The sequence below is a fragment of the Equus caballus genome, chromosome 8, assembly GCF_041296265.1.
Source record: "Equus caballus isolate H_3958 breed thoroughbred chromosome 8, TB-T2T, whole genome shotgun sequence".
In the NCBI taxonomy this organism is placed as follows: domain Eukaryota; kingdom Metazoa; phylum Chordata; class Mammalia; order Perissodactyla; family Equidae; genus Equus; species Equus caballus.
Window position 1 is genome coordinate 52,407,896 of NC_091691.1, and position 21,746 is coordinate 52,429,641.

The following is a 21,746-nucleotide window of genomic DNA, read 5'->3' on the forward strand; positions in this document are numbered from 1 at the left end:
TTGAGTGGCAACTTCTAGGGTAGTGGGTGCAAGACTCCAGGAGCAGACAGGGCCCCCATAGCACTGACTGATATATGGGTTCTCCTCAGCTGCTAGCTGTATGTGCTCCTTTTATTCTTCTAAGGAGTTAGTTTGGGTCAAAGACGTAAGTGTAACTACTAACTCGCTAACCAGCTGTTCAGGAGGCCCCCAAAGGCCATCGCAGCAGAGTGAGCCTCTCTGTGCTGGCTTTGCACACAAAGCCTAGCAGAGTGCCTGGCACATCAATTTAATTGACAAGTTTTTAAGAGCAAGGGAATTATTCATGAAATTTTCATCTCTTGTTGACGAACGGGAAAAATCTACAGTCACCTGAAACGTCATTATCACATGAAATAAACAGGAATTTCAAACACTGATCTTTTATTTAAACCCTCCTATATTCTACAAGACCAAAAATTCCATAATGATTTGTCTAAATAAAACAGAGAGCTAACCTAGAAAAAATATTTACTCTAATAACCTGAATATACTACTAATGTAACACTTATATTATTTTAAAACCATTTGCTTATAAATCTGTCTCACTCACCAATCTGTAAGCAACTTGAGAGGAAGAATGATGTCATTTGTCTGGCAGAGACTATATCTTATTCATGCCTATATTCCTAGTTTTAAGGAGAGTATCAAATCAAATCAAACACAATACAATAAAATAAAATTGCTCATGAAATCTTTTATTACAGTGCCTGAGTTATACCTGATTTATTAATCAGTCGGGAAGTGTGGCAACTTTTAGTCCTGGATTTAGTCCCCACCAACGGCAGGGAGGAAACCTGGCATTAGATGTGGGCAAGTGGATATCTAAACAGAGTAGGTCATGAAGGAGCTGGTGGAGGGGTATAGTACCCTGGTGGTGGGTTGGGGTTGGGGGTGGACGCATAACCAGCACCCAGAGGAGAGTCTTTGGTGGCCTCCTGGGAGCTGTAGTTGGATGTGTCTATGGAGATCTTCAGGGAACCGCAATCACATCCCACAGCAGAGTCAATGAACTTCACCAGGCCCAGAGAGCCCCATCACCAGACCATGGCAGGACCAGTCAAGCAGAATTCTAAAACTGTCATCTCACTCACTGTATTTCAAAGCACATTTTATGGATCACTCATCCTTAGAAATACTCTGTGGAAGAAGTTTCCAAGATGGAAGAGGTTTGGTTCTATGCTGCATTGCTCTCTCAGAGAGCTGCCATCCATATAATCATCTTAAAGATTCCAGGATGTCTGCCAGTAAAGAAACCTAAGTATATTACTCAGTATATCAAATTCAATTCCTTTTCTTCACATGAACATCTATTCACATCATACTTTAATAAATGTCAACTCCCTCACTTACAAATGAAGAAACTGACAGTTAGATGGCTAATAAGGAGGAGAGTTGGGCTAGAATTCAGATCTCTTCTCTCTCGGACCTGTGCGCTTTCGGCTTCATCAAATTGTAACTATCTATCCACGTAACTCAACAAAATAAAAAAATAATTAATCTATGTGAATACTTTTCAACAATTTTAAAACTGTTTTGATCTCCCTGTATGGATGCGTAGAGGACAAAAAGAGAGGGAGGCTTCTGTGTGTAGAGAGGAGGAGCCATAACAAAACCCAGTCTTTGGGAACTTACACACTGTGTCAAGTCCACGCCGTTATTTGTTCCACTTAAGGAATCTGTGCAAATGAAATACAGTAATAGAGAAATGAAAGTGGCATTGGCCTACTAAAATAGGTGTCACGTCTTGCATTTTATATCATGAATCTAGGCCATGACAACATTTTATGGTAAAAACTCTAATGAGGTAAGTCTTACTCAGGATAATAAATGATTATCTTTGGATGTAGAAGAATCTTTGCTAATGGCATGCATGCTCCATTATTCCTTCCATTGCCAAATACTGACTGGAATTCAGCCTTTAGGGTTCTGTCTCTCACACATACATGAATACATATGCACACTTTATATTCAGTGATGATGCTTTTCCTATTACAGAAGTTGTGAATTACCTACGGACAGTAACAATGTAGATATATTTCATTTGAGAAGGGCTTTTATTTGGTCTTCTTTTTTTCTTTCTTTACCTTTTTGGTAATGAGTCAAACTGACCTGATTTGGGTTCTTTGGATATTCATACTTCCTAGTAACAATGCTGGCTTTCTGCAATTCATAAACACCTCACTACAGCTGGATGAGTGGGCACTTAACCTCCCACTCAAGTTTGCAATTGTTTATGCAGAGTAAAAAATTCTGAATTAATAGGAAAGCATTAAATTAAGCTCCGCTTATGATATCCCATTTGACAAAAAGAAATTATTTTCTTTTTCCCTGAGGCAGATTTGGACAACATCCAGAAAAAGACAAAACAAAACAAACTGTTTTGTGTCAGAATGTCCACAGGGAACTTTTTTGCTAGGAGGACATAGTTCTTAAATCAGAAAAAAAAAATTTAAGCGGCTTCCTAGTTTCTACCCAAACCAGTTGAATGTCCCTGATCTCAATGGAGCAAGTCTGAAGCATAGAGAACATGTTCTGGGAGTGGAGTGAGCCCTGTGGGGTAGGAGTAGGTGGGAAAGGTGGGGCATCTTAGTGCCCTCCCCACCACCGAGGTCGGGGGCAGACACTACTTTCTCCCTTGTATACCCACCTGACTAACAACTCGGATTTCTTCTCTCCTTTTATCTAAGGTGCTCCTAGATGTAAATATTGACCTGATTTCAGTTGTAATAAATAAATGGGGCACAGAGGCAAGAGAAACTCATAAGCACCTTGCCTCTCTGGGGTTTTCAGGGATGGCTTTCTGAACGAGAATCACGTAAGTTAACAATTGATTTTTCTGCCCAATTTTGTAGGAGGCATAATTTTCTTGAATTTTCTATGAATGAGGAAATGCATTTATTTGTTTTGTTTTGATTTACAGAGCATCTTTCCTTTGTTCTTACGTTACATAGAAACCAAAAGGAGACATAAAAATTGTGTCCGGGAAGCATTTGGGTATCGTGAAATATTTAAATCAGAAGTTACCAGCACATGTGATCAATAGAAATAGAGGGATACTGGGCATCTGACCCAATTGCCCTTTGGAGCATTATCACAGGCTAGTATAGGAGGATTCAATTCTGACAAAATTTTAATATCTTCCTTAAGGTACGTGAGGATGTAGATTTACAGAACACAGAGTACCTCAGTGTAAAAATCCTACTACTGCATTAATTTAATTAACAATGAAAAACTCATAATCCATTTCTATAGAAGTTGATGATATAAAGAAAGCATTGACTGAAAGGCTAAATATATCAAAATAAAGTCTGCAATTTATTCAGCTGATAAATTGATACAAAGATTTATTTCCTAGGTGACTTATTACAGCATTGTTTGTAAAGCTAAAAACGTGATCGTGAATAACGTTGCTAAGTATGTACTGTTAACATGCTAGTTCCTCCATATGTAATGTTGAAATATAGTAGAATGAGGTCTTCATGAAGGCAGGGACTTCGTTTCCTTCAAGTCTGTATTCTCAGTGTCTGGAAGTGTGCCCAGCACACGGCAGAGGAGCACTAAACATTTGCTAAACGAATGAACACTCCCATATAGTGAAGCATTTCATAGCTATTAGAAGAATGAGGCGGATCTACATGCACCGACATGGAAAGAGGACCAATATAGTCTATAAAGTGTAAGGGCCAAGTGCTGAACAGTATTTACACACGATACCAGTTTGTTAAAAAAGAAGAAAAAACACATATACACATATATATTTTTGTTTGAATTCATGTATAAAATATCAGAAGGAAAATGTTAAAATGATAACTGTGGTGGTTATCTTTAGGAAGTAGGAATGGGGAGACTGGGGAGCAGGGGCTTTTACTTTTAACTCCATGCCGTTCTGTACAGTTTGTATGTTTTCAGAATTAACATATATAACTTTTTTTCTTTTTTGAGGAAGATTGGCCCTGAGCTAACACCCACTGCCAATCCTCCTCTTTTTGCTGAGGAAGATTGGCCCTGAGCTAACATCCGTGCCCATCTTCCTCTACTTTACATGTGGGACGCCTACCACAGCATGGCTTGCCAAGCAGTGGGTAGGTTTGTGCCCGGATCTGAACTGGTGAACCCCAGGCCAGCACAGTGGAGTGTGCAAACTTAACCACTACACCACCAGGCCAGCCCCAACACATATACCTTTTATTAGACTTTGAGTGGTGAACACGATGCTGTCTACACCAAAGTCGAAATATAATGATGTACACCTCAAATTTACATAATGTTATAAACCAACGTGATCTCAATAAAAAATGAGTTAAATTTTAAAAACTTAGTGAATTCTGTGGCAAAACCTCCAATTCACTTTTTTTTTTTTTGCTGGGAAACATTTGCCCTCAGCTAACATCTGTTGCCAATCTTCCTCATTTTTTTTTTTCTCCCCGAAGCCCCAGGGCGTAGTTGTATATTCCAGTTGTAAGTCCTTCTGGTTCTTCTTTGTGAGCCACTGCCACAGCATGACTACTGACAGATGGGTGGTGGGGTTTCATGAACAGGAACTGAACCTGGGTCACCGAAGTGGTGAGAGCACTGAACTTTAACCCCTAGGCCATCAGGGCTGGCTCCAACCCACTTTTCTTTAAAAAAATGAAATCTGTGGTAGGACCACCGATTTATAGCCAGTACAGCTCTGTTTTATAGAATTTGTGATAGTCTCTGCATTATCTCAATCTACGGCTACTACTCCATCACTTGCAAAGAAAACCTAAAGAACAGGCTTTAACGGGAAACTGATGAAAGCTGGGTAGGAGAAGCAGAAATTAAAATCTTTAAAGAACTATTATTAAAGAATATATTTTTTGTTCCTATTTTTTCAGCTTGTACTAGAATTTCATTTTCAAAGTTATGAAAATTTACACATAATTCTATGCAAAAATCCATATGTTCTGTGTCAGTGTGCACAACTTACTTTCAAGGAGATGAAATAGCTTATTTAATTGCTGAATTTTCCCATTGGGTTTAGACAATTCAGCTGTTTATCCAGAAGCACTCTGCTTAAAAATAGATGGGATGACATTTGTGGGAGCTTTTTAAAAAATATCTTTTGGAGAAAGAAGCAGAACTCTAATGCCACATTTACCATTTACATCATATAAATAAGGCAAGTTTTATTTTATGAGGACTTCATGTAAATTATTTGCTTTTCTAACATGTAAACTGTAGCTCTTTTGGAACCAATTACAATCATCGGATGTACAAGGGCATCTCACCTGAGTTCTACTTTTTGGTGACGGTAATTAATTTAATGGAAACCTAAACATGGTTAGAAAGAGTTCCTTATAATTGCATAAGGAGATTTTGCTCTTCTTCCTCTTTCTAACTGTGTACTTTTCTGTCATCATTCTTCCATCAGCTATTGAGTGCCTGCAATGTGGCAGGCACTGTGGTCACAAGAATGAATATAAAGATGATTTTGAGTATATTTTACCTGACTTTACAGACCTATTCAATAACATTTATTCCAACCTGCCAAAAGTAAGAAGTGGTTAATATTAGCCTTAAACCTGCTGTCATACGATTCCAGAGTCTAGGATAAGAATTAAAATAGACTGAGCTTCAAATATACTGTCACCCAAAATTTCAAACCGAGTAGATATACAGGAGCACTATAGTCAATTAAAGTATAAAATATTAAAATCAGTGTTTCAATCTTGGTAGCATTGCTGATGGCGAAGGATTATGACACCAGGAGGAAATGAAACCAAATGCATCACTTTCCTACCCAGAAAAATACACCTATCTTAGAATCCTACAGATCTGATTTATTAAAAAACACACTTCAGGAGGAAATTGCATTTATTGGGTAATATGAAAGAGGAAACCAGATCTGTGTGAGGGCATAGGTGTATGTCATCACTATGCACCGTTTCCGTCCTCAGTTTTTATAGAAGTTTTCTCTGAATACTCATAAAAGGTAATGGAATTAGATTGTCTTGATTCCTTCGTCAAGCATTCTCCTGACCCTGAATGCTGTCACATGAATGGTATTTGCCCACTGAGGAGTAACTGCACTTTTCGCTCCTTTTGTTACGTGACTTGAATACCTGGCTCGCTCCATTTTGGGCCTGCCACCTGCTCCTGCTCGGAGGTAGCCCGCTGACCTGAAGCCATCATGGTGGGTGGTCAGGCTAAGAGGGAGAAAGAGTTCTCTACCACACATTCTTCCATCTCCCCTCAGAATCTACCTCTCAGAGGTGGCCGAAGCAGCCCTCCTACGGGCCACATTGTTCTACTGCGCCTGTATTTTCCTTTTCTTATGTTCTGTGAATGCTTTTAATGGTCTTCCCCACCTCCCCCAAAAGCAGGGATTTTGTGTTTTCTTTCAAATAGCGTGGTATAGTTCTGAGCACCCCGTGGCAATCTGTAAAAGTGATAAATACTAATGAACAATGAAGCAGGCTCTGGAAGCCCTGGGGCTGGCTACAGGAAAATCCAGAATGAGGGAAAAAATAAATCAATTTCTAACACAAAGGCAAGATTTAGCCTCTCATTAGATCCAACTGTTACATGTGAAAAAGTGTGTTAATAAAATGGTACAGGGATTCTGTGAAGGCAGGGGGGGCCAAGCGTGTGGACTAAGCTTTCAAGATGTGTTTTTCATCTTCTTTCCAATTTTAGGTGTCATGATGTAACAGGATTTTAGAATTCAAACATATGTTATTTTCTTTCCTCTTTTCCTTTTATGTTTAAACCATCACTATCATGAATTAGCTCTCTCTCCTCAATAAGTTAGAGTGTTTATTTCTTTTCCATGAAAATGAGGCTTTTAGACATAAGGCGGTATTTAAGTATTTCCCCTCTTCTGGCTTCTTTCAGCTTTATTTGTATTGTGATTTTTGACTCAGGTGTGAATACATTAATTTCGTCAAGCAATGGACTTACTAATCTAATAGTTTATACAAATGTATCCTCTTCATAAACAAAACTTTCAAAAATACCAAATTTTAAAAAACAGGCATGATTTATAATTTTGTTTCGAGAAAGCAAAATATCCCAGGTTATAAAAGTCATGTGCAGTGATGAATGCAGCTACTAAACATTTTTTTCTCTCTCCAGATTCCATGGCAGTTTGGAAAAGAGGCTTTTTTTTAAAAAAAAAAATGGTATATTACTAGTTGATGACGTCTAATTTATAACTTCAGAAACTGTTTCAGAATAATAGCTGACCATCTGCGGTTAAGAGAACTTCAGTGAGTGGGTAAAGTGACTGAGTTTTCCTGTGCTAGCCCAGCAAAATTCCTCTCCTATCACCAGCACAGGACCTTTTATTACAGAGTAATAAAAGCTAGTAAAAATATAACTAGTCTACTTGAGACAAGAAAATATTAAAATTCTAGTTGTTCTTTCTTCAAGGCAACTTTCTTTTAGCAAGGCCCGGTTTGAATCACACTGACCAGGGTCTTTCAGTTGTTAAGAAATATTCCATTGTAAGGCTTATAAACAAATATGACTAGAAATTCTCTGCAGTTGTAAAGCACACTAACTGGGCATGGTTGCTTCTCATATCTGGATCACCCACAATGCCTGGCATTGTGCCTTGCACACACAGGAAGCATTCAAATCGTACAGTTTGAGGCATGTGGGAAGCGTAGGATTTCACGTTCCCCCACAATTACCCTATTTGGTAGAGCGCTGCAACTTTTTCTGTTCACAGTAATGGGTAAACTCTCAGAGCCAGGTTGTTAACTACGTAATTCTAAATTTACTAAATACTTCGGATGGATGTAGGATGAAGCTAAAGTACTTTATAATTTGTTCCTGAGACTTGGCCATACTAAGTGGGCCTTTTGAGTTGCTTGCTTGCTCTGCTGTGGGAAGATGCTGTAGATATTTAATCACTTGATAATTTATTAGTGATGTGTTTAATTCATGTAAGATAATTTTATTATGAATGTGAACATGATGTGTTTTATTACTGCCCTTACTATTTATTTTTGTAATAAAAAGATAATAGTAGCATTCATAAATAATAGTAGCACGCACTGAACATGACAAATTTAACTTTTTAAGAAAAAAACTGTGAATTTTAGACAGTTTTCTCTTAAATGTAAAATACAACAGGTAAAAATCAACCTGTAGTTTTATTATACTTGAAAATAAATTAGTGTGCATTTAACATAGTATTTTGTTATTCTCCTTTTATAGACAGCCTTGATTAAAAAAATGTCATAAAGGGGATGGCAAATTAGATCTGGAAGTGAAGAAAACTGGTTCTTAAATTCTAGCTCAGATATCGAGTTGTTTGAATTACATAATAGATGATAAAGGAATTAATACATGTTTCATGCATGAAGCAGATCTGGTGTTATCTTCTTTTATAATTTCTTGCTTTTGAGGAATAGGGTGGAAGACCCTAATTTTTTTTAGACATTTACCCTAGGATTCATGAACTTTATTATTTTCTTTATCCCATGATAACCCTGTCCACAGGATACAATTAATGAATCAATTCATCTATCTATTCATTCGTATTTATTTTTTGTTCTTAAAGCCCCCTCATCTTTTTCTTTTTTGCTGTTTCCAGCTTTACTGAGATATTATTAACATATAACATTGTGTAAGTTTAAGTTGTACAATGTATTGACTTGATACCCTTATATATTGCAGAATGATTAGCACCTAGTGTTAGCTAACATCTCATCACATCACTTAAATAGCATTTCTTTTTCGTGGTGAGAGCATTTAAGATCTACTCTCTCACCAAATCATTCATATTTATTGAGTACTGCTACATGCCAAGCACTGGGGGAGCAGAAGACACAAGTATCAACAGACTGGAATTTGCCCTCGGGGACCTCTCTGTCTTTTGGAGGGAGACGTGGAATTAGTGCAGGGGAGGAAGCAACAGGCACTCAAGTGTGGTTACAATGAAGCATGGAAATTGCTAGAAAATACATACTAGATAGTGTAATTAGCATGGAAGCTGGTTCAAGGAGGTCATGCTTGAGACTTGAATGATGGGCAAGACTTTGCCAGCTGGGCCCCAGGCAAAGAAGAGGGAGAGGAAATAGTGTATTTGGAGGCACAGCCGTACGAAAAGGCACAGTGTGTTCTGTAGGAAATAGTAACACATAAATACGCGGAGAGTTCAAACGGAGCAAACGTCCTTTCACACCTAGGCCTCTCTGGCTTCCGCTAGAAATAGATTAAGTTGAAGGCACTCAGTCTCCTGCTAATAGTCTTGACTTGGTTTAAAGCACAACAGAATTTTTCAGAATTCCTTTTCTTGGATTGTCTTTTTCCATCAGTAATATGGTGCTGAGAACAACAGAAAATGGCTCCCTTTTTTCCCGAGACACAGGTCCTCTTTTCTAAATCCACACTTCATCCCTTCCTCAGCACACCTGGTTGCCCAGGGAAATTCCCCAAACCAGCCTTTCTTCTGAACAGGGCGTTCCACTATCTGCTCAGCCACCCTCTCCTGTCATGTCCCACCATCAACCACCATTCACCACCTGCCTTCTCTGAAAGACCTCACTTCTGTTTATGTCTAAACATGGATTCACCCTTCGACCTTCTCCTTCTGGACTTCCTGTAACACACCAGCACTGCAGTACCTCCAACCACGTGTTCAGGCACACATTTAGTACTTGGAGGGCCTCTCCTCCCCACACACCAGCCTTTGTAATATCCCCTTTCTTATGTTATCAGCTCATTTGGAGTCATCTTTCATTTCCCAAAATATCACCACTGTATTAATTTCCTATGGCTGCTATATCAAATTATCACACACTTAGCAGCTTAAAACAACTCATATTTATTCTCTTGTAGTTCTGAAGGCCAGAAGTCCAAAATTGGTTCACTGAGCTGAAACCAAGATATTACAGGGCTGAGCTCGCTCAGGAAGCTCTCTGGGAGAATCCATTTCCTTGGCTTTTCTACCTTCTAGAGCTGCGTTGCATTCTTTGGCTTAAGGCCCTTTACTCTATCTTCAAGATCAGCACCACAGCATCTTCAAATCTCTCTTTGCGTCTGTGGTCACATGGCTTTCTTCTTTAGCCAAGTCTCTCCCTCTTATAAAGACATTTTTGATTACATTTAGGGCCCATCCAGATAAGCCAGGACAGTCTTCCCATCCCAAGATCCTTAATCACATATGCAAAGTCACATTTTCCATATAACGTAACATTCACAATTTCTTTGGATTACGATGTGGCCATACTTGGAGCCACATTTTTCCATATAGCACAACCACCAACACTATCATCATGGTTGAGTGCTTGCTCTGTGCCGGGGGACACTTCACGAGGTAGGCACCCTTATCACCTGTTTTACAGATGAAGAAACTGAGGCACAGAAAAATTAATTGACTTGTTCAAGGTCACATAGATAGGAAAATGGTAGAAAGAGGATTCAAACCTAGGTCTGTCGACTTGAAAGCCTTTGCTCCTCACACAAGGCTGTATTGTCTCTCACGTTTTGTGACTCTGTGTGTCTGTGTGTTGGTTTGGATCCCAAGGACCCTAAACACTGTCACAGTCAACATGAAACGGAACATGGCCCAGAAATTGTACGTCCCTTCTCTAACTGTACTTCTAGATATTTCTTCTGCAGAGAGCACTGCTAATTAAGTGGTTGGGTGGTAACGAGCAGCAATTTGCTTCTCCCATGAAAGACCAATGGAAGCCCCCTACGTAGTGTGACATCGGGCTGTGGCTGAGGAACATTAGGGGCTAACTGAGCTCAGGCAAAAGCACCACAGAAAGAGTAATCATAGAGCAGAACCAGGAAAAAACCCGTGTTGAAAAGGACAATGGAAATGAAACAGAACTGTTTCACTATGGAGAGAGCAAGAAAGGCAGAACACTCCTGTGACACAGGGGCTGCAGAAGAAAGCTGGAGAATAGAGAATAGAGCACAAAGAAAGGTACTTTCAGATTAACAATAGGGGAAAGATACACTCAGGGCAGACTACTGGAGGTCAGAAAGCAAAAGAACAGGCAGGCAGGGAAAAATCAAGAATTTTTCTACAATCCACTATTCATTTCTAAAATTTAAATTTTCTTTCATCCTAAGGAGGCAGTGGGCTATGTGGAGAATACAAAGAGTTGACCCCTAGAATCAAACAGACTGAGGGGCCCATTCCTCACTCTCAGTGTCCCTTATAACTTGAGCCTCGTTCTCTCTATTATAAAATGGGAATAAGAACATGAAGACTAAAGAATTTACATGAACCGCTTTAGCATAGTACTTTTCAGGAATGAGTCACATAAAGATTCATTGCATTTAGTTTCTGCAACCCCATCAAAACAAAACGTAATGGGGGCTGGCCCGGTGGTGCAGCAGTTAAATTTGCACGTTCCGCTTTGGCGGCCCAGGGTTCACCAGTTCGGATCCCGGGTGCGGATATGGCACCGCTTGGCAAGCCACGCTGTGGTAGGCATCCCACGTATAAAGTAGAGGAAGATGGGCACGGATGTTAGCTCAGGGCCAGTCTTCCTCAGCAAAAAGAGGAGGATTGGCAGCAGATGTTAGCTCAGGGCTAGTCTTCCTCAAGGAAAAAAAAGGTAATAAAGCTTGTTAAGGAGTCCTAGTATCTATTCAAGCATTCAGACAGAATTTACTTACGCTTGTTCATGACCACAACTGTGAATACAAGACTAGATATCTACCTCATGAAACTCATAGGCTAGTGGAATAGGCAATCTTATATAAAATAGAAGAAGCATGATAAGGAAATAATGGATGCTGTGAGAATTAGTGGGAGAGGGTATTGGACTCAAACTTGGCCAGTCAGAGAGGACTTCCTGGAGGAAGTACCATCTCAGACATGACTAGAAGGTTGAAAAGGGAGTATGTAGGGGAGAGAGGAGTTTGAGTTGAATGGATAGAAGAGACAAAAGAGGCAGCAGCTCATGCAAAGGCCCTGGGCAGGAAAACATGGCACCGTGAGAAAATTAAAAGTAGATTAGTAGGACTGAAATGCAGAGTGGACAGAGTCAGGGTTAAGAAATGAGGCTGTGAAGAAAAAAGGCCGCCAATTGCGTCATACCCTGTAAGTCATGGTAAAGAGTTTGTGCTTTATCCCAAGAGTAAGGAGGAACCATTGAAGTATTTATAAGCAGAAGATTTAGTGATTCTATTTGTATTTATGAAAGATCATTTGGGCTACAGTATACAGAATGGACTGAACTAAAGGAAAACTAAAGTAGGAAGACCACTTAAGAGGTATCTATAATAATCTAGGTGAGAAACTACGTAGATTTAACTAGGATAGTGGCGGAGGGAACACAGAGAAGTGAACAGAAATAAAATTTCTAGGGCTTGGTGATTTTCCCCCTCATTTATTCATTCATTTATTCAACCAACTTTTATGAATCTACGTTGGAGATATGAGGGTGAGGTAGAGAGAAAAACCAAGGTTTCCCCCATGTTTCTTGGTTGAAAGAAATAGGTAGACAGTGGTGCTATTTACAGGGATAGGAAACACGAGGTAAGGAAGCTTAGTGGGGAAAGTTCTGAGCCCAGTTTTAGAGATGGCAGGTTTTGAGCGATGCCTTTATTTTCCTAACGCAGATATGGGGTCCTTCAGCCTGTGAGCATACATGAAGTAACATTAACAATAATAAGCAAAGTCTAGTGATATTTTAGTCCTCTCTCATCTTTGATCCTCCTCCACTTAATTCTGATTGTCCCCAAGAACGGGCTTCACGTGTATTTGGGAACAAATCTGTTTGCTGCCTTCTGCTCGGGCCTCCTTGCCATGGTGCCAAGAACTTCTTATGATGGTGGGCCATCTGTGACAATGCTGCTGCCTCAGTTACCACTGTCCTCAGCTGATGGGTGCTCTGTGGACTTTGCTAAGTGTGTGTGTGTGTGTGTGTGTGTGTGTATGTGTGAAGGGAACGTAGTGGTGCTGCTTTCTCTAGATTTTCTCCCTTAATTAACTAATATGGAGAGTTAACGTGTGAGTCTGTCAGTAACACATGCCTTGCACTGGCACCTTGAAGGAAGCTTGAAAGGACCGACAACTTTGCATGTCATCTGGGAGCATGAGTGGGTTGACCACTAAGAAAAAAGAATCATGAAAACGATGCTGGTCACACAGCCTTGCATGTTTTCAACATCAGGCTGGTTTTAAGTTGCAAAAGTGGATAAAAAGTCATGTTGGTATAAAACTTTTCTTATTGTACAAAGGACAGGAAATAGAAGACAACAACTTGGTGGTTACAAAAATTGGTTTTTTAGTTTGTTTGTTTCTTCTAGCTTTAAAATGGACACAGTGCAGTGCATAGGTTCTGGACCAGTGATACTGGGGAGAAGGGAAATGGGAAAAATATTAGAATTAAAGAAGCAAAAAGAGTATGGGGCAGCCAAGGATGGTCTGGACTGACAAGTGTGCAAGGGAATGGAGGGAAAGAGGAAAAAAGACCCAAACACCTTACAAATCCAAATAACCCATCATATTTGAGCTTCCAACAGAGTTCTACAAACAGAAATTGAACATATTTTAAAAGCTTCAAGTATGAATAGGTAACATATGTCTGTCTTGGGGTTCTTAAAAATGAACTGTGATAAACTAACATGCCACACTCCTACTTCTCATAGGTTTACTACGTTAGAGGCTTTTTAAGAGAAATGCCTAAAATTGGTAGGTGGAACATGGGTGATAGGTAAGTGGAAATAAGTCACTAGTGGTAACTAAATACTTGTGCTCAAACTTAGCATCTGGTTTGTGCTTCCAGGAAAAACAGACATTGTGAACAATTTAAATGGGGAGGGGAAAGAAAAGATCCTCCCTTTCTGTAAAAGTCCGATTGTGACGTTTAAAGATTTCCACAAAACAAAAATATCTGGTGCCCACATCTCATTTCCCATGCCAAAAAACAAAATGGAAGCTCGGACAATAGGAATATGAGAAACATTTCCCTTCCATTTCTCCAAAATTTCCCAGATACTTTGGCTGTTTTGAACAGACCTTCTAAATCTCTTTTGAGGTCACCTACTTTGAGACAATAGAGTCTCTGATTTTCACGTGACACGACAGTGAGCCCAGAAAACATAAATCTTAATCATATTTTTCACTTTTGCCATTCTTACAGAAAAGATCGCAATTTCTTCCCCATTTTGCAAAGCTTTTGCTAGTTTCAGGGATTTGTGCTACGATCTGACTAAAATAAAAATCCCTGAAAATCTCTATCACAAAAAGCAAAGCCAGCCTAGCAACTGTTCATCATTTCTTGTGTTTGAAGATACAGTAGCCAAGGTAGCAATGGAAGTCTCAGAGGTCTGATGGTTTTTAATCCCATGAACTTTAGTGGACAAACAAGTACCTTTTCCACATGAACTGAAATCATTGCAGCCATGGCAAATCAAGGAAGTAATAATGAAAATTCACATTACTGGTATGCTGCTATTTTAAAAAATACAACCTTACAAAATAAAATCTACCTAAACTGAAGCTGTGGAATAATTTTAACAATTGAAAATTACTACCTTCTCTAGAATAACATGTACTTAGAAATGAAATGACTCAGAAACCAACATGATGTATGTATTCTGCTTTCCTTCAAGCACATTCAACATCAATTTATAATATATCATGCTAAATATTCAATAAGCAGTACTCAAACAATTTTGTCTGTCTTTGCTGCATCTAAATATTCTGCTGTTTAACTAAATTCACTTTGCACTATAAATGATACAAATATTATTATACAGATGCCATTCTTACTAACAAGCTGGATTTCTCCCTTAGCCCCTCTAGTACCATAAGCAACCTAATCAAAGGAAAAGGGTGCATTGGGGGTACTCTGTAGAAAATTGTTCATCCCCAATTCACAGACATCATGAAACATGAAATTAACTCCAGCATGTTAAAAGAAAAATTATGGATTAGCACAGAAATCAAACACAAAGAAACTATTTATTTTCTTTTCCATAGCCCAGAATTGCCATTAGCTTACCTTATTAGCTGAAATGCCAAACAGAATGTCTTTATGGAAAATTAAGTTCATTATTCATCTCAGCTTTGGTTTGGTACAGTGCAGCTGAGAGCATTTAGCTTCTCTCTATGATTTGCCGATGCAAAGTGGGTGAGTAAGGCAGTAAACACAGAACTTGGGAGGTGGGGTGTGGTTGGCCATGGCTCACAACTCTAGACTTGCAAAGTTACATTTTTATTCATGTGAAGATCCTTACTGAAATTAAATCTTATAACCGAAGAATGACACTGAAGTGAATCCTTAGTGCAGATTTTTAAGCCCGTGCAGTTTTGCACAGCAAAAACAGTGTCCTGCATGCTGTCTGTCCCAGCAAAATAACATCGTGCGCTCTTTCATTATCTTGGTGGATTCTTAACCTACTGATTTACTTTGCAGCACAAACAGTGGATAATGTATATTCTGTCTAGGGGAAATCCATGTGGGGGAGCGATCTCTGCAATTTTCTAAAAAAAAAAAAAATACCTGATTGTCTGACTACTGATGGAAAGACAGATGCATTTTACAATTTTGAAGATAAGTGTGCACACACACGCAAATGGAATACAACATTCAGACAGCAAATAAAGACAGAGGCTTTAGGGCTCCAGAGGTAAAACAGCCATAGATACCTGTCCTCCGGACATAAAATTCTCATCATATTCTTTAAGAATTCATTAATTTTCTTCAAATAAATTAAACCTTTGGAAAACACTTTTTTTTCCCTAAAAAAAGTGACTTCCATAGAAAACATCCCATAAAAATCTTAATTAGTTGAAGCATGTGTCTCATTTCCAGATGGGCAAAGGAGCTATGCAGCGTCCTCTCCCAGGTGTCTGACTTCACAGAATTGGAGCAGGCAGCATTTATTAAAATCCAGCTTTACCAAGTAAAATGTGCAATCCCAACACCAAGACCAGGCCTAGATTTATCAATAGACGAGGACAGCGAGACTGAGCAAAGCAATGCTACCTTGAAAACTTTTAAACCTTTCTTGTCTTTATCACGTTGAGAAACCAAACCCTAAAACTCTCCCCTCCTGAATTAATAAGAACATGGCTGCCTCTAATGAGAAACGATAAAGAAAAAGCAATAACGAAATGATTGGTTTGCCTCCAAATATTAACAGAAAGTTCCATTCTTAGGCATACACCCTGGAGAAATGAAAACACGTGTCCACACAAAAATCTGTATGTTCATAGTTCATAGCACCATTATTTACAAAGCCAAAAAGTGAAAAGAACCTTAAGTTCCATCAGCTGATGAATGGATTAAAAAATGTGGCATATCCATACAATGGAATATTAGTTGGCATTAAAAATAAGTAAAGTATTGATACATGCCATAACGTGGATGAATTTTGAAAACAGTATGCTGATTGAAAGAAGCCAGTCACAAAAGATTACATATTGTAAAATTCCACTTCTATGAAATGTCCAGAATAGGCAGAATCTATGGAGATAGGAAGTAGATTAGCGGTTGCCCTGGGCTGCGGGTAGGAGTACTGGGAAATGAATGCTAATGGGTACAGGGTCTCATATTGGAGTGACGACACTGTTCTTATCTCAGATTGTGGTGATTTGCACAACTCCGTGAATATACTAAAACCATTAAATTTTATACTTTAGGTTAATTTTATGGTTTGCAAATTATATATCAATAAAAATGTTAAAATTATTAATTTGTCACAGAAACATTGTCATATAATGTTTGTAAATATAAGAATTAGACATATTTAATAAATTCTGTAAAGGTAGGTAGGGAGAGGTGGTGAAAGAGTAAAGATAACCCCAAACATGGGAAACCCTTAGGGACTCATGAGCAGTAAACCTACCTCAAGGACCATTTATGCTGGTGTCTAATTGTGGCTAATTTTCAATAAGGAAAACTCCCCCAAATCAGAGAGAGTGAGAGTAAGAAGAAGAAGAGGAGGAGGAAGAGAAGAAAGAGAAAGAGGGGGAAGAAGAGAACAAAGAGGAAAGGAGAAAAGGAGAAGAATAAGGAGGCGGCTTGTTTTTGATTAGGTAATGTGAAGGGGCAGAAGGTTCAATGCAAAAGTAGGGTCACAGACCTTAATTCTGATGATACAATATCAAGTGATCTAGATGAGAATAAAAGAAGAAAGGCTTTAAAAAAAAAGCAACCCAAGAGAAGCGTTTCTGAAGTAGAAGGAGGCTTTTGAAGTGTTCAAATTAAAGGAACTTGTTTCAAGCATGCGAGATGGGTTCACAATCAAGGAAGAGCACAGGTAAGTGATGAGCATCCACAATAAATGCACCAGCAGGGCTAGAGCCAAGAATAAAATGAAGTTAGTGAATTAAAAAAAAATAAAAGGAATTTAAAAAGCCAAGGACAGGAAAAAAAAAAAGCCTTTTTAGAAGATATGAATTGGAACAAATAGAAGAACAAGGACAATCCCAAGGCTTGATCCAGATGGTATAATGTGAACAGATGATGATGAACGAGGAGGAAGGGGAGGAGGAGCAGCAGGAGGAGGAGCAGTGGGGAGGAGGGAGGAGGAGAACAAAACATCCACTCTCAAACTTTACCATTTTCTCTATCAAAAACATAATCTTCAAATTGGAAATGGTAGGAGAAGCAGCGTGGTGAAGAAAAATTTGAATCCCAGGAAAACCTCTTATATGCAGATGACTCATAAATTCATATTTTCATTCCAGATCTCCCATAGGAACTTCAGGTACTTGACAACTTCACTTAAATACTTCAAAGTACTTCATACACAGCATCTTCAAAATCACACTCATTTGTTCCTCGCCCTCCATGCACCATAGCTCTTCTAGAATTCCCTTCTTCAGTAAATGGAAACACTATCTTTTATGCAAGTCAGAAATACAGGTATCATTCTGGACACTTCCCTCTCCCTGCCTACCACCAAGTCCGATAGATCTGGAAGGTCTGGAAACTATCTGCTTGCCTCAATATCACTGTCACCATCCTAGTCCCAGTCACCATTTTCTTTCACTTGGAATACTATATTTGTCTTCTTACTGGTTCTCCTTCTTTTATTTTACTTATCTTTTCACTCTATCTAAAGAGATGCTTTCAGAAGGCAAAGCGGATATCAGCTTTCCCCACTCTTACCCTCCTACACACACAAACAAGGATATAAAGATTGAAATTTTAAACACAACCTCCAGGGCCCTGAATGATACAGTCCTGCACATCTTCCCAGACTCATCTTGTACCATCCTGGTGACCTAGCCACACTAGATTTACTTCTGAGCCTGCTGTTTCTTCCTGCCTTTGCATGATCCCCTTGGCTCATTGTCTAATTTACTTTAGGTCTTCCTTCAGACCCAAGCCTAACCATTACTTCCTAGGGCATGTGTCCCTGAACATTTTAAGTCAATACGCTATTACAGTATCATAACCTCCTTTGTAGGTATTGAGAAAAGTGGTCACTTGGGATTGACTTGTACTTATGAGCAGAAGCTTTAGGAGGTACATGAACCACTACACTCTTGGCACTTTGAAGAGATTTGCTTGGGTTGAGTCTCTTAGTTAAACTCACTATGGAGAGACCCTGCCTCCCCATTGGACACTCTTCTAAAAGGGCAAGTAGGAGGGATGCATTGCATGGAGGGAAGGCAGGGAATAAATATTTTGGGGTCGGGGATTCAGAAGTCTGATCTTAGGTGCCAGATGTTTAGAAGAATGCTAAGAAATAGCAGTTGCCTATCTCTTAATCCATAAGGGCTTTAGTCCTATGGGAAGCTGAATTCAGCCACAATTCGTCCCAATGAAGACAGCCCTGACTGCAGACAGGGAAGAGATCCTAGCATAATTCAACAGTAGCCCTTACCATGGTAGCAAATTTAAATTTATCTGTGTGGTTGATTTGAATATGTCCCCACTGACAATAAGGAGCAAGAGAATAGGAATCATGTCTGGTTCTGATCATCATTGTATTCTTTGAATCTACATAGGGCCTGGCATAGTAGGCACTTAATATTTTTTGAATGAATAAATGAAAAAGCTCTTAAACTGGCAGGCTGTGGTGAGAGAGTAATGATAGCATAAGTGCTTCTAGCAAAACAATTTACAGCATGTGTTCTACATCAGGACGAGTCTTGTTTACAAGGTCTGACCATTCTGTATCTCTCCCTGGTCACCATGGCTCTGACGTCACTCCTGTGTGAAGATCCACTATTGTCAAACACATATATTTTGCTTAGAAAATTAGCATGCAGGATGTTGATTAAAACACCATAAGATTTATTAGGTGAATAATTTAATTTTCCCATGAAGATATTTTCCTTTTTAAAAAGAAGGCACACCTAAAAACATGATGCTCAAGTGCCTAGGCAAATTATATCTTTTTGTACTTACAGAGCTTTTGGTAGGACCCCAGAATCAAGGTGGGCAATCTTAAAGATTGTTCGAGGAAATGTGACAGCAAAAGACAAAGATGGACAAGTCTTTTGAATCATCCAAAAGATTATAGCTTGATGGGCTTGTACAAAGCGGCATCATCCTACAATCGGCTGTTCGGTGGAAGGTCTCTGAGCACTAAGAGAAGCAGCCTGGGTTTACAAAGAAGTAGTAGGCTAAGCCGACTCTGCTTTATTTTTATGTTTAAAGATTAACATGGTTGATAGGTAAACAGACATCCTGAGCTTCCTTACGCAAAGTCGTCTTTATAGAAAGAAAACAGGAGGAAAATATTTCTAAATGTTAACAGGACTGGCTTTCACAGGAACTGAATTTTCTCACTTCTCTGCCTGGAATCCTTTCCAAACAACAAAAACAACAATACAACAAAATGAGGAGAAATACCCACAAATCACATTTTCAGCAGAACCAGTAGAAAACCCACAAACTCCAAAGTCAGAGTCAAGCAGAAAGCCATGGAGGGAAGTCACAGTAACGTGGGAGGTAGGTGGGAGGTATGAAGGGGACCTCGATGTGGCAGAGCTCAGAAAGCTCTGTCCAATATACACTCCTCCTCAAAGACTGAGGACCTCAATCTAAGAGGAAAGTGCTGTGGAAAAGGCTCGGACGAATGTAGGTGGTGAGGGTGAATGGGCAAAGCTCGTTAAGAGCCAGAAAAATTCTTTCTGAAAATGACTATATCATTTGTGTCCCCATGTGACAGACAGCCTGTGAGGTCATGCATGAAGTAATTGAGGGAGAAAAGAACTAGGTCTGGTCTGAGAGTCAGAGGATGAGTGTCTACAAAGATGCATCATATTATGAAGAAACAGTTTACAACTGTAGCAACAGCAAAGGAAGCCCTTGATTCATGAAGGCTTGGAAAACTACTGCCCACCATTCCCTCCACAGGAACCTTCTTCTGATTCTTTAGGAAAATGCAACTCATTCAAGTAGCAGTAATATAAAAGGAATATACATGCAGGTACTATAAGGAATATGAAAAAGAGCAGGCACAAATTTCTTGTAAATAATGAAAATGCACTGGAAAAATATGTTGCCACAAATAAGATTAAAAGCTTGACACAAATTCAAAACAATAACTAATGAGGCAATTACAGCTATAAAGGAAGATCACAAAGCAGAATTATAAGAACTCAGGGAAGAAGTGAGAAGGCAACAAAAAGTTGCTGATAGATAGCTGGAGGATGTGAAATAGGAACTGGCAGAATTGAAGGAAAGGAAGGTAAATGGAGACACTTAAAAGATAAAAATGAAAAAAACAAAGAAACGGTGCAGAGATAAAAAAGATAAAGAAGGATTAGGGAGTCAAGGAAATATATCCAACATATGCATTGCTATAAGCCCAAAGGAGGAAGTCAAAGCAATGGAATAGAATAATTATCTTAAAATATAATTCAAGAAAACTTTTCTGAAATAAAAAATGCCTTCAATCTACTTATTGAAAAAGTACCCCCATTTTGTCAGTGAAAAGTCATCTAGAATGGTCAACATGAAGACTTAGAAAAATTTTTGGAAAGAATTCTTTAAGCAGTCAGGCAAAAAGATAAAATCAGTTTAAGGGAGAGGAAATGAAGTTTTGGACTTACCCACAGAAACAATTAACCCCAGCACATAGCAGAGCAACATCTATAAAATATTAAGGCAGAAAGCAGGAGCCAAGGATTTTCTATCTGGTCAAGCTCTCTTTCAAGTATAAAGACTCAAGTAAAAAAGATAGCTTTCAATATGTCAGAATTTGGGTAATATTATTTAAATGAGCCTTTCTATGGGAAAATACTAGAGGACAAGCTATAGATAGACATGACTTCAACAGCAAAACATCAGAAAAGAACCAGTGGCCAATACCCCCACGTTCATTGCATTATTTACAATGGCCAAGATATAGAAAACCTAAGTTTCCATCCATGGATGAAGAGCTAAAGAAAATGTGGTATATATAGAATGGAATATTATTCAGCCAGAAAAAAGAAGGAGATCTTGCCATTTGTGACAATGTGGATGGACCCTGAGGGCATTATGTTAAGTGAAGTAAGTCAGGCAGAGAAAGACAAATCCTGTATGATCTTATATATGGACTCTAAAAAAAAATCCAACCGAGCTCATAGATACAGAGAACAGATTGGTGATTGCCAGAGGCAGGGGGTGGGGGATGAGTGAAACAGGTGAAGGAGGTCAAAAGGTACAAACTTCTAGCTATAAAATAAAAAGTCCTGGGGATGTAATGTACAGCATAGTGACTATAGTTAATAATACTGCATTGCATATTTGAAAGTTTCTGAGAGAGCAGATCTTAAAAATTCTCATCACAAGAAAAAAAAATTTTCAACTATGTATGGTGACAGATGT

At 38.9% G+C, this 21,746-nt stretch overlaps 1 protein-coding gene across 25 annotated transcripts in view; it reads right to left on the minus strand.

Moving 5' to 3' along the window:
- The window catches only part of DLGAP1 (DLG associated protein 1), an 843,036-nt gene that overhangs the window by 272,868 nt on the left and 548,422 nt on the right, over positions 1-21,746 (minus strand). The window contains exon 1 of one of the 25 annotated variants that reach the window (XM_070220822.1): positions 14,970-15,234. The exons of 23 other annotated variants lie outside the window; for them this stretch is intronic. In XM_070220822.1, the coding sequence (XP_070076923.1) occupies positions 14,970-15,020 (51 nt within the window). In that variant the 5' untranslated portion in view covers positions 15,021-15,234. Of the gene's footprint in view, positions 1-14,969; positions 15,235-21,746 lie in introns of those variants that run through there. One more of the 25 variants, XM_070220824.1, reaches the window with a different exon arrangement.